At 43.0% G+C, this 16,010-nt stretch overlaps 1 protein-coding gene across 1 annotated transcript; it reads left to right on the top strand.

Annotated features, from left to right (window-relative positions):
* Positions 1-848: 848 nt before the first annotated feature.
* On the top strand, positions 849-9,261 carry LOC115034992. Its single transcript, XM_029492624.1, has 2 exons — positions 849-1,527; positions 7,229-9,261. The coding sequence occupies exon 2, from the start codon at positions 7,705-7,707 to the stop codon at positions 9,043-9,045; it is 1,341 nt and encodes a 446-aa protein (XP_029348484.1). The 5' UTR covers positions 849-1,527; positions 7,229-7,704; the 3' UTR covers positions 9,046-9,261.
* The last annotated feature ends 6,749 nt before the right edge of the window (positions 9,262-16,010 follow it).

The raw sequence follows: 16,010 nt of genomic DNA, 5'->3' as shown, positions 1-16,010 counted from the left end.
ACGAAGTCATACCGCTACCTATGCAGCTAACTCAGGATCAAGTTATTGTAATCGAAGCTGAATCAGCATACTTAGCAGTGGACAAAACGCAAAAGAATTTTATTTCATTCGGGGAACATCAGCTGACAGAATGTATAGTTCTGAAAAACGCCTTCGTTTGTCCAAACGAACACCCCATCGATGTCAATGACCAATTGCAAAATTGTGAGCAAAGTCTTTTCAATAGTCCACCTAGTATACCCAATAATTGCAACAAAAAAATTCTCTTTTCGAAACCCACAGTCTGGCACAGACTAGCAGGCGAAAATACATGGCTGTTCGTAGTTCAAAACGAAGCCATCACAATAACATGCGAAAACGATATACAACCTATAAGAGTAACATTAAACAACATAAGGAAAATAAGTATCAACCCCAAATGTAAAATATACACAAAAAATACCATACTGATTCCCACGCGAAAATTTAAATCAAAAGTTTTCATTGACTTTTCCCCTAATATTCCTCTAAATATAATTCCAATTAATTTTAATAATACCGGAGGCGTCGATAGACGACATATTTCAACTAATAAGGGCATTCAGTATAATTTCAAAAATTTAGCTAGGGACGCGGGAGATTTAAAATCCTTACAGGAACAGATAACCGCCGAGCTAAATAATAATAATAATCAACAAAGGCACACTTACACCACGACAACGGTGACTATAATTGTAATAATAATAATTCTAATTATATTAGTTATATTATATGTATTGTATAGAAAATTAAGTACATTAAAAAATAAATGGAAACCCGGGGGCACCGGAAGTCCTAACGTCCTATAGGACGTCGATAGGACATCTTCAACAGCATGCACCAATACAGAGGCAGAGCCTATAGCTTGCATAAAAACAGGCGCAAGGGCGAAAAGCCTATTGCCCGAAATAATTTAAAAATAGGAAGCCCATAGGACAACAGGGCTTTCGTTTAGCCCCGGGGGTGTTGTGAACCCCTGCACGCGCCGCACGGTTATGCTCACTCAGCATATCGGGTATGAGCGGACGTGTGGGTTCACACGATCGTCAGTCTGTAATACGTAGAGCTATGAGATTGTCTTTAGTTTTGATTATTATAACGTGTACAATAAAAACCAGTAGTTAAAACCAACAGTCGAGTGTAAATTATTTAAGGGAAACCTAACCAACGTTGTAATAAACGTCTCAGTTCGAAAGTACTAGTTGGCTAAATCCAGAAGCACGACAAACCGCGAACTCTGTAAGCACGGATTCAACCGGGCTTACAACAAAATTGGTGTCAGGTGTGGGGTGTTGTCACTCGTCAAGGAGCCAATTAACTAGAACATCTCCGGACTACACGATAGCCAAGCAGTCAACTCTTCCGAGCGACCAATCAATTCAAGCGACCAAGCAGCCAAGCAGTCGATTGACCAAGCAGCCAAGCAGTCACGTGATTTGGTCTACTCAACAAGGGAGACGTCAGTATGCAGACTCGGTGCCCATCGCCCAAGATGAAGACAACGTTACTGTGAGTCGTTGTAGCTAAAATAACACGCAAACGTGGTGGTAATAACTTAAAGAACAAACAATTTTTAATAATTTAAATATTAAAATATTAATATCAATTTTATTCTATACAAAGCCACACGTTCTTTATTTAAAAAAAAAAATGTTATATATATACGTCTGTTCTATTCACGAGTAAATGTATTCGTGGTATAACACGGGGCATATACATAGATAGTCGTAACATTTGTTTTTTTTTTATATATATATATACATATATATATATATATGTGTGTATATTATATTATGTATAAAATTGTGGATGTAAGCATTATAACCGGTGTCGTGATATAAGTGTAAAAAAAAAAAAAATCTATATGTTCTTACGTGGGAGCGTGCGAATTTAGACATATACATTATAAAATATTTATGCATGCCGTGCAGAGAATAGCGGGCTGGTCGTTCCATACGGCAATAATACCTAACGGCTTAAATAATAGGGAGGGGTGAATGTCGACGGAAGACTCCAACGACGAATACATCCCGGGCGCTGCTTATGATAGCGACGACAGTAGAGTAGGGGCAGATTCTAGACCTAGGCCTTTCGTCAACAGCCGTCCTCGCACTAGAGCATTCGTCAGCAATAATCCCGACATACCATCAGCGGTGCAAAGCGTAGGAAACAACACGGCGCCCCCCCCCTTCAGTTGCCACTAAAGACACATTCGACGACGTCGTAGCAGCGGCCGCCGCCGCGGTTTCCGGCACTACTACGGTAAACAATAACACGCGCGATAACACTACTGACCTATATACCAACACACACGCCGTCGAGTTTATAGTAACACACACAGACGCGCGCAACGACGCGCCGACGCCCGATAATAATATTAACACAATAAATACGGTAAATACGTCCAATATGGCTTTAGCACTGGGGGAAGCTCTTCGTTTAATCCCGTGCTTCGATGGCACAGTACCATCGGATATTTTCCCTTTTATTAGCGCTTGCGAAATCGCCATGACAAGTGTCTCCGACGGATGCAGACCGATCTTGTTAAAAGCCATAAGAACCAAACTACGCGGGAACGCTTATGCGATCACGCAATACCGGGACGTTGAGCAATGGGAATCACTTAAAACCTTACTAGAGGAAGAATTCTGCGTTCAACGGACTGCCACTCATGTTCAACTTGAATTAAATGCGACGCGTCAGCGAGAGGGAGATACGGTCAGCAGTTACTCAACCCGTGTACAAACATTGTTCCACGAACTCTGCAACGCAAGTGTCGTAGGAAAAACGACTGTCGAAGCCATAACTATCCGAGAACACATTAAGGGACAAACGTTAGCCATATTCATCGAAGGACTAAGGCAACCCATGAAAACGATAATCAAAGCGGGTAAACCAGCGTCATTGGAATTGGCAATAAAAGAGAGTTTGGAAGAAGAACGAGTGTATAAATCCGACAAGGAGTCACAACGTTTCTTCAACAACTCTAAACCAGGAGGAAAGACCCGATACTGTAGCCGATGTAAAACCAATACACACCAGACAGAAAACTGTCGTTTTATTAAAGGCACACAGACGGGAAAAACCAACAATTCGACTCATACTCAAGCGAAGTCCGAAATGGGATCCCCCACGGGAGGGGGAGAAAAGAAAAAAAAACCCTATTGCAACTTCTGCAAGATTCCGGGTCATGACATAATAGAATGTCGCAAAAAGAAAAGGCAAGAGGGGCAAAGTACATCTACGGGCACGTCGGGAAACGACGGGCGCTCGTCTGTGAAGGGCGAACAGACGGTGCGCAACCTCAAGCTCACGGCAGTGGCAAAGGAGTCTACGTCATTTCAATCGGACTCGTAGACAACCACGCCAAAATGGACATTCCCCAATGCCACCAAGGGTCAGAAACTTACTACTAGACACGGGGGCTGACCTAAACTTAATAAAACTGGACACTTTGTCTGATAATGTAAAGGTGAATACTGACCGGACCTATAGCCTCCAAGGTATTCATAAAACACCGGTCACCACGATGGGATCCGTCCTGCTGGACATCCACATCGGAAATGCTACACAGCCTACCGAATTCCAGGTAATACCAATGGCTTTCCCGATACCGCAGGACGGGATCATGGGACGACCACTTCTGGAACAACTAAAGGCTGTAATCGACTGCAATCAGGGAACATTGACGTGGGACATTTCCACCAACGAGATAACTGTACCACCGCGCAGCCAGGTAGTGATACCAGTCTGTACCACGAACGTCGTCGGAGACAACCAAGACGACCAAGACAACCTTCTAATTCACTCACAACAGCTCGCAGAGGACCTATTTTGCGGAAATGTGTTGAATACGGCACAAAACGGACAGGTACTGATATGCATAGCTAACTCGAGGGAGGTGCCGATACAAATGGAACCACCTCACTTGAACAAGCTATCACACCAGCTGCTCGACGAAGCACAAGCTAAGACTATATTTAGCATACAGAGGGCCGATAACCGACAGAACAGAATCAATTTGTTACAAAAAACACTACGATTAGACCACGCCAACAAGGAAGAAAGGAAGTCTGTAGAAAACATCTGTAACGAGTACGCGGACATTTTTCATCTTGAAGGTGACACCATCTCGTGCACGGATGCCGTGCAACATGAGATTAAAATACCACAGGGCGCACAGCCGATTCACCAAAGACCTTACCGTCTTCCCTACTCGCAGCAGTCAGAAATAAATAAACAAGTAAACGAACTCTTACACGACGGGGTAATCACCACGAGTGACAGCCCTTGGAACGCACCTCTCTTGATCGTGCCAAAAAAGGTCAACGCTTCGGGAGAACAAAAATATCGTGTGGTCGTGGACTATAGAAAGCTCAACAGCCTCACCATCGGCGACGCGTTCCCAATGCCCAACATCAACGAAATATTAGATCAACTAGGTAGAGCAAGGTATTTCAGCTGCCTAGACATGGCGAGCGGCTACCACCAGGTACCACTACACCCTAAGGACCAAGAGAAGACCGCTTTTAGTACCAACCAAGGACATTTTCAGTTCCAAAGAATGTCTTTTGGACTAAAAGGGGCACCTTCGACGTTCCAACGACTGGTCAACAGAGTACTAATGGGTATAAATGGTTTCCGGGCCTTTGTATATCTGGATGACGTGATAGTGATAGCATCATCGATTCAAGCACACGAAGAGCGGCTCAGGGAGGTATTTGACCATCTAAGGCAATATAATCTCAAGTTGCAGCCGAGCAAGTGCGAATTCATGCGACGAGAAGTAAATTACCTAGGTCACATTATATCTGAAGAGGGCATAAAACCAGACCCTAAAAAGACATCGTGTTTGACTAACTTTCCAGTGCCACGCAACCCGAAGGAGGTTAAATCCTTCCTGGGACTCGCGGGTTACTATCGAAAGTTTGTCAGAGATTTCAGTCAAATATCTAAACCACTCACCACGCTTCTCAAGAAAGAAGCGAGGTTCGAGTGGACGGACTTGTGCCAACACTCCTTCGAGACGCTTAAGGGAGCTCTCACCACGGAACCAATACTACAACACCCGGATTTCTCTCAACCATTTCTGATTACCACAGATGCGTAAAATTCGGCTATCGGGGCCGTGTTGTCCCAAGGACGAGTGGGATCGGATTTGCCAATATCATATATATCAAGAACACTTAACAAAGCGGAGGTAAATTATAACACTACAGAAAAAGAATTGCTGGCCATTGTGTAGGCCGTAAAACAATTCAGACATTACGTATTCGGGCACAAGTTCTACATCATCACTGACCATCGACCGTTAACCTGGTTATTTTCAGTGGCCGATCCAGGCGCGAGACTCATACGCTGGAGGCTCAAGCTAGAGGAACATGATTACGAAATAATTTATAAACCGGGAGTTCTCAACACCAACGCGGATGCATTGAGTAGGATACCACACATAAAATATTTTAATTACCTGGAAAGTGCTTACGAAAACTTTGCACGCAACGACTCTCCGGTAATTAACCACCGAGTTATCGAGGTAGAAGGGGATCTATTCGAAGCGACTCAAGACTATGCACTAGCTCATTGTGTATCCGAAGATTTAGACCAGTCCCGCGGAATAGCCCTGGAGTTCAATCGACGTTTTGGACATACCGACGTACTCAAGGGACAACAAAAGGGAGTAACAGAAATAGCACAATTGGAACACGAAGGCCAAAAACTGTTATATCTAATAACAAAGGAGAAAAGTTTCCATAAACCAACGTACGAAAATATGTACAAAACTCTCCAAAACCTTAGAAGCAAGGCAGAACAAGAACTGATCTCACACATCGCTATGCCACGTATTGGATGTGGACTGGACCAACTCAATTGGGACAAGGTCAAGGCCATGATAAAATATGTATTTAAAGGATCACGAATAAAAATAGTGATTTACAGTCACCACAGTTATAGCCCCGAAGAGAAACTTGAAATTCTCGAAGAATTCCATAATGGAGTGCTAGGAGGCCACCAAGGGATCTCCAGGACAATAAGGAGGATCAAGATGCAACATTCCTGGAAGGGACTCAAGGCAGATGTAATAGAATTTATCAAGAAATGTCAATCTTGCCAGGTCAACAAAGCCAGCAATCACACCGTGAAACAACCTATGGTCATCACGACTACAGCCAGAGCTCCATTCGAGAAAATATTCATGGACATAGTCGGACCAATCACCACATCCTATAAAAACAACTCCTACATCCTCACTATACAAGACGACCTAACCAAATATTCACTTGCCATACCGATACCTAGGCACGACGCCAATACAATAGCTAAAGAGTTTGTCGAAAAATTCGTATGTTTCCACGGAGCGCCTAAATCCATCGTAAGCGACCAAGGCTCTGACTTCTTGAGCAAAGTGTTCACGTCATGTTGTAAGCTACTAAAGATAGAAAAGTTTCACACCACCGCGTATCATCCACAAGCGGATGGGGCGCTGGAACGCAGTCATAGGACGCTGGCAGAATACTTACGTCACTATGTGGACTAGAACCTTCAAGACTGGGACGAGTACATTCCTTTTGCCATGTTCGTCTACAACACCACGCCACATTCAACAACAGAACGTCAACCATACGAACTTCTCTACGGCAGGCCGGCCGAAGTCCCGAATTCTCATTCGCGCACAGAAGAAGTACGGTACAACTACGACGATTACTGCTACGAACTGAAACAACGCCTGCAACGCGCACACGACACCGCGCGTGACACTATCGTGAAGAAGAAGGAGAAATCTAAGGCACTTTACGACCGGAATGCAAAACCAATTACAGTGCATGTCGGGGACAAGGTGTTAACAAAATGGCATGCGAAGAAGGGCAAACTCAGCGCGAACTGGCAAGGCCCGTTCGAGGTAGTCGGACGTACGAACACCGAAAACATAATAATAAAGAAGGGACGTCGGGAAGTGAAGACGCACATTAATGACGTCAAGCTTTTCCATGAATAAAAGAAAAAAAAAAAAAAAAAAAAACGCAAAAAAAAAAAAAATAATAACAATACTAATCTTAGTTCTTCATTTTATAAAAAATATACATATAAAATCTTTATACTAACCAGTAACATAAATTGGAAGGGGAATAATTTATAGTATTAACATTCTTTGTAACTATTCGTAAAAATAACAAAATTCTACATGAACTTCAAACTCCAAATTTTGCAGGATAACAATCGTCAACGGACTGATCGCCTTATCGAGATGCTCCGACCAATACAACATAACGCAGTTCGATAGCCCACCGATGTACTACCACGCTATGGGAAACCTATGCATAACGGACTCTTACTGGAACCTACTGACCTATGTAAATCTCAAAAATTACGACGAACAAACGCGGATGATCGACAAGGGAATAGAACATGTAACCCAGGAATGCAAAAAATTGTACGGGACGACAGCTGCCTGCGAGCAATTTGTAGTCCAGGCCAGTGCTATTATGAAACAAATTGAAAGCAATCGTCTACGTGTTTTATCCTCAGTTCATAAAACTGCGCACGACATAAAAAAAAAGAGGGTTATTTAACGCTGTCGGTAGAGTAGCTAATGTACTTTTCGGTACATGTGACGAGAGTGATGCTGAAAAGTTCTACAACCAAATAAATGAGTTCAACCGGTTCAAGCTGTCCACTTCTCATCTGATGCAATCCCAGACCACAATAATTAGAAATACGGTGAACGACATCAACGAGACAATGCAGAGTGTGATGAAACAAGCCGAAGTTGTCGACGATTTAATAACACATGAGCGGATAACAGAGATGCAATCAAACCTTATTCTCACAATCAACCTTCTTTCGATAGAGGTAGAAAATTTGGTAGACATTGTTAACTATGCAACGCTCGGACATATCCACAGTAGTATAATGAGTCCGAAAACCATCACACAACAAATGAGTGATATTAAAAGCAAATTACCGCCAAATTCCGAATTTCCGTTAGAAATAACTACCAATAGTATATCAGATTTTTTCAAAATAGCTACGGTTACAGTGATAAGTGTGGATGACACATTAATTTTTTCTATCGAAATACCCGTCACAAATGGAATGAGATTTATGATCTACGAAGTCATACCGCTACCTATGCAGCTAACTCAGGATCAAGTTATTGTAATCGAAGCTGAATCAGCATACTTAGCAGTGGACAAAACGCAAAAGAATTTTATTTCATTCGGGGAACATCAGCTGACAGAATGTATAGTTCTGAAAAACGCCTTCGTTTGTCCAAACGAACACCCCATCGATGTCAATGACCAATTGCAAAATTGTGAGCAAAGTCTTTTCAATAGTCCACCTAGTATACCCAATAATTGCAACAAAAAAATTCTCTTTTCGAAACCCACAGTCTGGCACAGACTAGCAGGCGAAAATACATGGCTGTTCGTAGTTCAAAACGAAGCCATCACAATACCATGCGAAAACGATATACAACCTATAAGAGTAACATTAAACAACATAGGGAAAATAAGTATCAACCCCAAATGTAAAATATACACAAAAAATACCATACTGATTCCCACGCGAAAATTTAAATCAAAAGTTTTCATTGACTTTTTCCCTAATATTCCTCTAAATATAATTCCAATTAATTTTAATAATACCGGAGGCGTCGATAGACGACATATTTCAACTAATAAGGGCATTCAGTATAATTTCAAAAATTTAGCTAGGGACGCGGGAGATTTAAAATCCTTACAGGAACAGATAACCGCCGAGCTAAATAATAATAATAATCAACAAAGGCACACTTACACCACGACAACGGTGACTATAATTGTAATAATAATAATTCTAATTATATTAGTTATATTATATGTATTGTATAGAAAATTAAGTACATTAAAAAATAAATGGAAACCCGGGGGCACCGGAAGTCCTAACGTCCTATCTTCAACAGCATGCACCAATACAGAGGCAGAGCCTATAGCTTGCATAAAAACAGGCGCAAGGGCGAAAAGCCTATTGCCCGAAATAATTTAAAAATAGGAAGCCCATAGGACAACAGGGCTTTCGTTTAGCCCCGGGGGTGTTGTGAACCCCTGCACGCGCCGCACGGTTATGCTCACTCAGCATATCGGGTATGAGCGGACGTGTGGGTTCACACGATCGTCAGTCTGTATTACGTAGAGCTACGAGATTGTCTTTAGTTTTGATTATTATAACGTGTACAATAAAAACCAGTAGTTAAAACCAACAGTCGAGTGTAAATTATTTAAGGGAAACCTAACCAACGTTGTAATAAACGTCTCAGTTCGAAAGTACTAGTTGGCTAAATCCAGACGCACGACAAACCGCGAACTCTGTAAGCACGGATTCAACCGGGCTTACAACAAAATTGGTGTCAGGTGTGGGGTGTTGTCACTCGTCAAGGAGCCAATTAACTAGAACATCTCCGGACTACACGATAGCCAAGCAGTCAACTCTTCCGAGCGACCAATCAATTCAAGCGACCAAGCAGCCAAGCAGTCGATTGACCAAGCAGCCAAGCAGTCACGTGATTTGGTCTACTCAACAAGGGAGACGTCAGTATGCAGACTCGGTGCCCATCGCCCAAGATGAAGACAACGTTACTGTGAGTCGTTGTAGCTAAAATAACACGCAAACGTAGTGGTAATAACTTAAAGAACAAACAATTTTTAATAATTTAAATATTAAAATATTAATATCAATTTTATTTTATACAAAGCCACACGTTCTTTATTTAAAAAAAAAATGTTATATATATACGTCTGTTCTATTCACGAGTAAATGTATTCGTGGTATAACACGGGGCATATACATAGATATTCGTAACATTTGTATTTTTTTATATATATATATACATATATATATAGATGCGTGTATATTATATTATGTATAAAATTGTGGATGTAAGCATTATAACCGGTGTCGTGATAAAAGTGTAAAAAAAAAAAAAAAAAAATCTATATGTTCTTACGTGGGAGCGTGCGAATTTAGACATATACATTATAAAATATTTATGCATGCCGTGTAGAGAATAGCGGGCTGGTCGTTCCATACGGCAATAATACCTAACGGCTTAAATAATAGGGAGGGGTGAATGTCGACGGAAGACTCCAACGACGAATACATCCCGGGCGCTGCTTATGATAGCGACGACAGTAGAGTAGGGGCAGATTCTAGACCTAGGCCTTTCGTCAACAGCCGTCCTCGCACTAGAGCATTCGTCAGCAATAATCCCGACATACCATCAGCGGTGCAAAGCGTAGGAAACAACACCGCGCCCCCCCCCTTCAGTTGCCACTAAAGACACATTCGACGACGTCGTAGCAGCGGCCGCCGCCGCGGTTTCCGGCACTACTACGGTAAACAATAACACGCGCGATAACACTACTGACCTATATACCAACACTCACGCCGTCGAGTTTATAGTAACACACACAGACGCGCGCAACGACGCGCCGACGCCCGATAATAATATTAACACAATAAATACGGTAAATACGTCCAATATGGCTTTAGCACTGGGGGAAGCTCTTCGTTTGATCCCGTGCTTCGATGGCACAGTACCATCGGATATTTTCCCTTTTATTAGCGCTTGCGAAATCGCCACGACAAGTGTCTCCGACGGATGCAGACCGATCTTGTTAAAAGCCATAAGAACCAAACTACGCGGGAACGCTTATGCGATCACGCAGTACCGGGACGTTGAGCAATGGGAATCACTTAAAACCTTACTAGAGGAAGAATTCTGCGTTCAACGGACTGCCACTCATGTTCAACTTGAATTAAATGCGACGCGTCAGCGAGAGGGAGATACGGTCAGCAGTTACTCAACCCATGTACAAACATTGTTCCACGAACTCTGCAACGCAAGTGTCGTAGGAAAAACGACTGTCGAAGCCATAACTATCCGAGAACACATTAAGGGACAAACGATAGCCATATTCATCGAAGGACTAACGCAACCCATGAAAACGATAATCAAAGCGGGTAAACCAGCGTCATTGGAATTGGCAATAAAAGAGAGTTTGGAAGAAGAACGAGTGTATAAATCCGACAAGGAGTCACAACGTTTCTTCAACAACTCTAAACCAGGAGGAAAGACCCGATACTGTAGCCGATGTAAAACCAATACACACCAGACAGAAAACTGTCGTTTTATTAAAGGCACACAGACGGGAAAAACCAACAATTCGACTCATACTCAAGCGAAGTCCGAAACGGGATCCCCCACGGGAGGGGGAGAAAAGAAAAAAAAACCCTATTGCAACTTCTGCAAGATTCCGGGTCATGACATAATAGAATGTCGCAAAAAGAAAAGGCAAGAGGGGCAAAGTACATCTTCGGGCACGTCGGGAAACGACGGGCGCTCGTCTGTGAAGGGCGAACAGACGGTGCGCAACCTCAAGCTCACGGCAGTGGCAAAGGAGTCTACGTCATTTCAATCGGACTCGTAGACAACCACGCCAAAATGGACATTCCCCAATGCCACCAAGGGTCAGCAAACTTACTACTAGACACGGGGGCTGACCTAAACTTAATAAAACTGGACACTTTGTCTGATAATGTAAAGGTGAATACTGACCGGACCTATAGCCTTCAAGGTATTCATAAAACACCGGTCACCACGATGGGATCCGTCCTGCTGGACATCCACATCGGAAATGCTACACAGCCTACCGAATTTCAGGTAATACCAATGGCTTTCCCGATACCACAGGACGGGATCATGGGACGACCACTTCTGGAACAACTAAAGGCTGTAATCGACTGCAATCAGGGAACATTGACGTGGGATATTTCCACCAACGAGATAACTGTACCACCGCGCAGCCAGGTAGTGATACCAGTCTGTACCACGAACGTCGTCGGAGACAACCAAGACGTTCTAATTCACTCACAACAGCTCGCAGAGGACCTATTTTGCGGAAATGTGTTGAATACGGCACAAAACGGACAGGTACTGATATGCATAGCTAACTCGAGGGAGGTGCCGATACAAATGGAACCACCTCACCTGAACAAGCTATCACACCAGCTGCTCGACGAAGCACAAGCTAAGACTATATTTAGCATACAGAGGGCCGATAACCGACAGAACAGAATCAATTTGTTACAAAAAACACTGCGATTAAACCACGCCAACAAGGAAGAAAGGAAGTCTGTAGAAAACATCTGTAACGAGTACGCGGACATTTTTCATCTTGAAGGTGACACCATCTCGTGCACGGATGCCGTGCAACATGAGATTAAAATACCACAGGGCGCACAGCCGATTCACCAAAGACCTTACTGTCTTCCCTACTCGCAGCAGTCAGAAATAAATAAACAAGTAAACGAACTCTTACACGACGGGGTAATCACCACGAGTGACAGCCCTTGGAACGCACCTCTCTTGATCGTGCCAAAAAAGGTCAACGCTTCGGGAGAACAAAAATACCGTGTGGTCGTGGACTATAGAAAGCTCAACAGCCTCACCATCGGCGACGCGTTCCCAATGCCCAACATCAACGAAATATTAGATCAACTAGGTAGAGCAAAGTATTTCAGCTGCCTAGACATGGCGAGCGGCTACCACCAGGTACCACTACACCCTAAGGACCAAGAGAAGACCGCTTTTAGTACCAACCAAGGACATTTTCAGTTCCAAAGAATGTCTTTTGGACTAAAAGGGGCACCTTCGACGTTCCAACGACTGGTCAACAGAGTACTAATGGGTATAAATGGTTTCCGGGCCTTTGTATATCTGGATGACGTGATAGTGATAGCATCATCGATTCAAAAACACGAAGAGCGGCTCAGGGAGGTATTTGACCGTCTGAGGCAATATAATCTCAAGTTGCAGCCGAGAAAGTGCGAATTCATGCGACGAGAAGTAAATTACCTACGTCACATTATATCTGAGGAGGGCATAAACTAGACCCTAAAAGACATCGTGTTTGACTACTTTCCAGTTGCCACGCACCCGAAGGAGGTAAATCCTTCCTGGGACTCGCGGGTACTATCGAAAGTTGTCAGAGAATTCAGTCAATATCTAAACCACTCACCACGCTCTCAAGAAAGAAGCGAGGTTCGAGTGGACGGACTTGTGCCAACACTCCTTCGAGACGCTTAAGGGAGCTCTCACCACGGAACCAATACTACAACACCCGGACTTCTCTCAGCCATTTCTGATTACCACAGATGCGTCAAATTCGGCTATCGGGGCCGTGTTGTCCCAAGGACGAGTGGGATCGGATTTGCCAATATCATATATATCAAGAACACTTAACAAAGCGGAGGTAAATTATAACACTACAGAAAAAGAATTGCTGGCCATTGTGTGGGCCGTAAAACAATTCAGACATTACGTATTCGGGCACAAGTTCTACATCATCACTGACCATCGACCGTTAACCTGGTTATTTTCAGTGGCCGATCCAGGCGCGAGACTCATACGCTGGAGGCTCAAGCTAGAGGAACATGACTACGAAATAATTTATAAACCGGGAGTTCTCAACACCAACGCGGATGCATTGAGTAGGATACCACACATAAAATATTTTAATTACCTGGAAAGTGCTTACGAAAACTTTGCACGCAACGACTCTCCGGTAATTAACCACCGAGTTATCGAGGTAGAAGGGGATCTATTCGAAGCGACTCAAGACTATGCACTAGCTCATTGTGTAGCCGAAGATTTAGACCAGTCCCGCGGAATAGCCCTGGAGTTCAATCGACGTTTTGGACATACCGACGTACTCAAGGGACAACAAAAGGGAGTAACAGAAATAGCACAATTGGAACACGAAGGCCAAAAACTGTTATATCTAATAACAAAGGAGAAAAGTTTCCATAAACCAACGTACGAAAATATGTACAAAACTCTCCAAAACCTTAGAAGCAAGGCAGAACAAAAACTGATCTCACACATCGCTATGCCACGTATTGGATGTGGACTGGACCAACTCAATTGGGACAAGGTCAAGGCCATGATAAAATATGTATTTAAAGGATCACGAATAAAAATAGTGATTTACAGTCACCAGAGTTATAGCCCCGAAGAGAAACTTAAAATTCTCGAAGAATTCCATAATGGAGTGCTAGGAGGCCACCAAGGGATCTCCAGGACAATAAGGAGGATCAAGATGCAACATTCCTGGAAGGGACTCAAGGCAGATGTAATAGAATTTATCAAGAAATGTCAATCTTGCCAGGTCAACAAAGCCAGCAATCACACCGTGAAACAACCTATGGTCATCACGACTACAGCCAGAGCTCCATTCGAGAAAATATTCATGGACATAGTCGGACCAATCACCACATCTTATAAAAACAACTCCTACATCCTCACTATACAAGACGACCTAACCAAATATTCACTTGCCATACCGATACCTAGGCACGACGCCAATACAATAGCTAAAGAGTTTGTCGAAAAATTCGTATGTTTCCACGGAGCGCCTAAATCCATCGTAAGCGACCAAGGCTCTGACTTCTTGAGCAAAGTGTTCACGTCATGTTGTAAGCTACTAAAGATAGAAAAGTTTCACACCACCGCGTATCATCCACAAGCGGATGGGGCGCTGGAACGGAGTCATAGGACGCTGGCAGAATACTTACGTCACTATGTGGACAAGAACCTTCAAGACTGGGACGAGTACATTCCTTTTGCCATGTTCGTCTACAACACTACGCCACATTCAACAACAGAACGTCAACCATACGAACTTCTCTACGGCAGGCCGGCCGAAGTCCCGAATTCTCATTCGCGCACAGAAGAAGTACGGTACAACTACGACGATTACTGCTACGAACTGAAACAACGCCTGCAACGCGCACACGACACCGCGCGTGACACTATCGTGAAGAAGAAGGAGAAATCTAAGGCACTTTACGACCGGAATGCAAAACCAATTACAGTGCATGTTGGGGACAAGGTGTTAACAAAATGGCATGCGAAGAAGGGCAAACTCAGCGCGAACTGGCAAGGCCCGTTCGAGGTAGTCGGACGTACGAACACCGAAAACATAATAATAAAGAAGGGACGTCGGGAAGTGAAGACGCACATTAATGACGTCAAGCTTTTCCATGAATAAAAGAAAAAAAAAAAAAAAAAAACGCAAAAAAAAAAAAATAATAACAATACTAATCTTAGTTCTTCATTTTATAAAAAATGTACATATAAAATCTTTATACTAACCAGTAACATAAATTGGAAGGGGAATAATTTATAGTATTAACATTCTTTGTAACTATTCGTAAAAATAACAAAATTCTACATGAACTTCAAACTCCAAATTTTGCAGGATAACAATCGTCAACGGACTGATCGCCTTATCGAGATGCTCCGACCAATACAACATAACGCAGTTCGATAGCCCACCGATGTACTACCACGCTATGGGAAACCTATGCATAACGGACTCTTACTGGAACCTACTGACCTATGTAAATCTCAAAAATTACGACGAACAAACGCGGATGATCGACAAGGGAATAGAACATGTAACCCAGGAATGCAAAAAATTGTACGGGACGACAGCTGCCTGCGAGCAATTTGTAGTCCAGGCCAGTGCTATTATGAAACAAATTGAAAGCAATCGTCTACGTGTTTTATCCTCAGTTCATAAAACTGCGCACGACATAAAAAAAAGAGGGTTATTTAACGCTGTCGGTAGAGTAGCTAATGTACTTTTCGGTACATGTGACGATAGTGATGCTGAAAAGTTCTACAACCAAATAAATGAGTTCAACCGGTTCAAGCTGTCCACTTCTCATCTGATGCAATCCCAGACCACAATAATTAGAAACACGGTGAACGACATCAACGAGACAATGCAGAGTGTGATGAAACAAGCCGAAGTTGTCGACGATTTAATAACACATGAGCGGATAACAGAGATGCAATCAAACCTTATTTTCACAATCAACCTTCTTTCGATAGAGGTAGAAAATTTGGTAGACATTGTTAACTATGCAACGCTCGGACATATCCACAG

Source organism: Acyrthosiphon pisum, unplaced genomic scaffold, assembly GCF_005508785.2.
Source record: "Acyrthosiphon pisum isolate AL4f unplaced genomic scaffold, pea_aphid_22Mar2018_4r6ur Scaffold_21938;HRSCAF=25332, whole genome shotgun sequence".
In the NCBI taxonomy this organism is placed as follows: Eukaryota; Metazoa; Arthropoda; class Insecta; order Hemiptera; family Aphididae; genus Acyrthosiphon; species Acyrthosiphon pisum.
The sequence above is the reverse complement of the archived record's forward strand: the minus strand, read 5'-3'. Positions and strand labels throughout refer to the sequence as shown.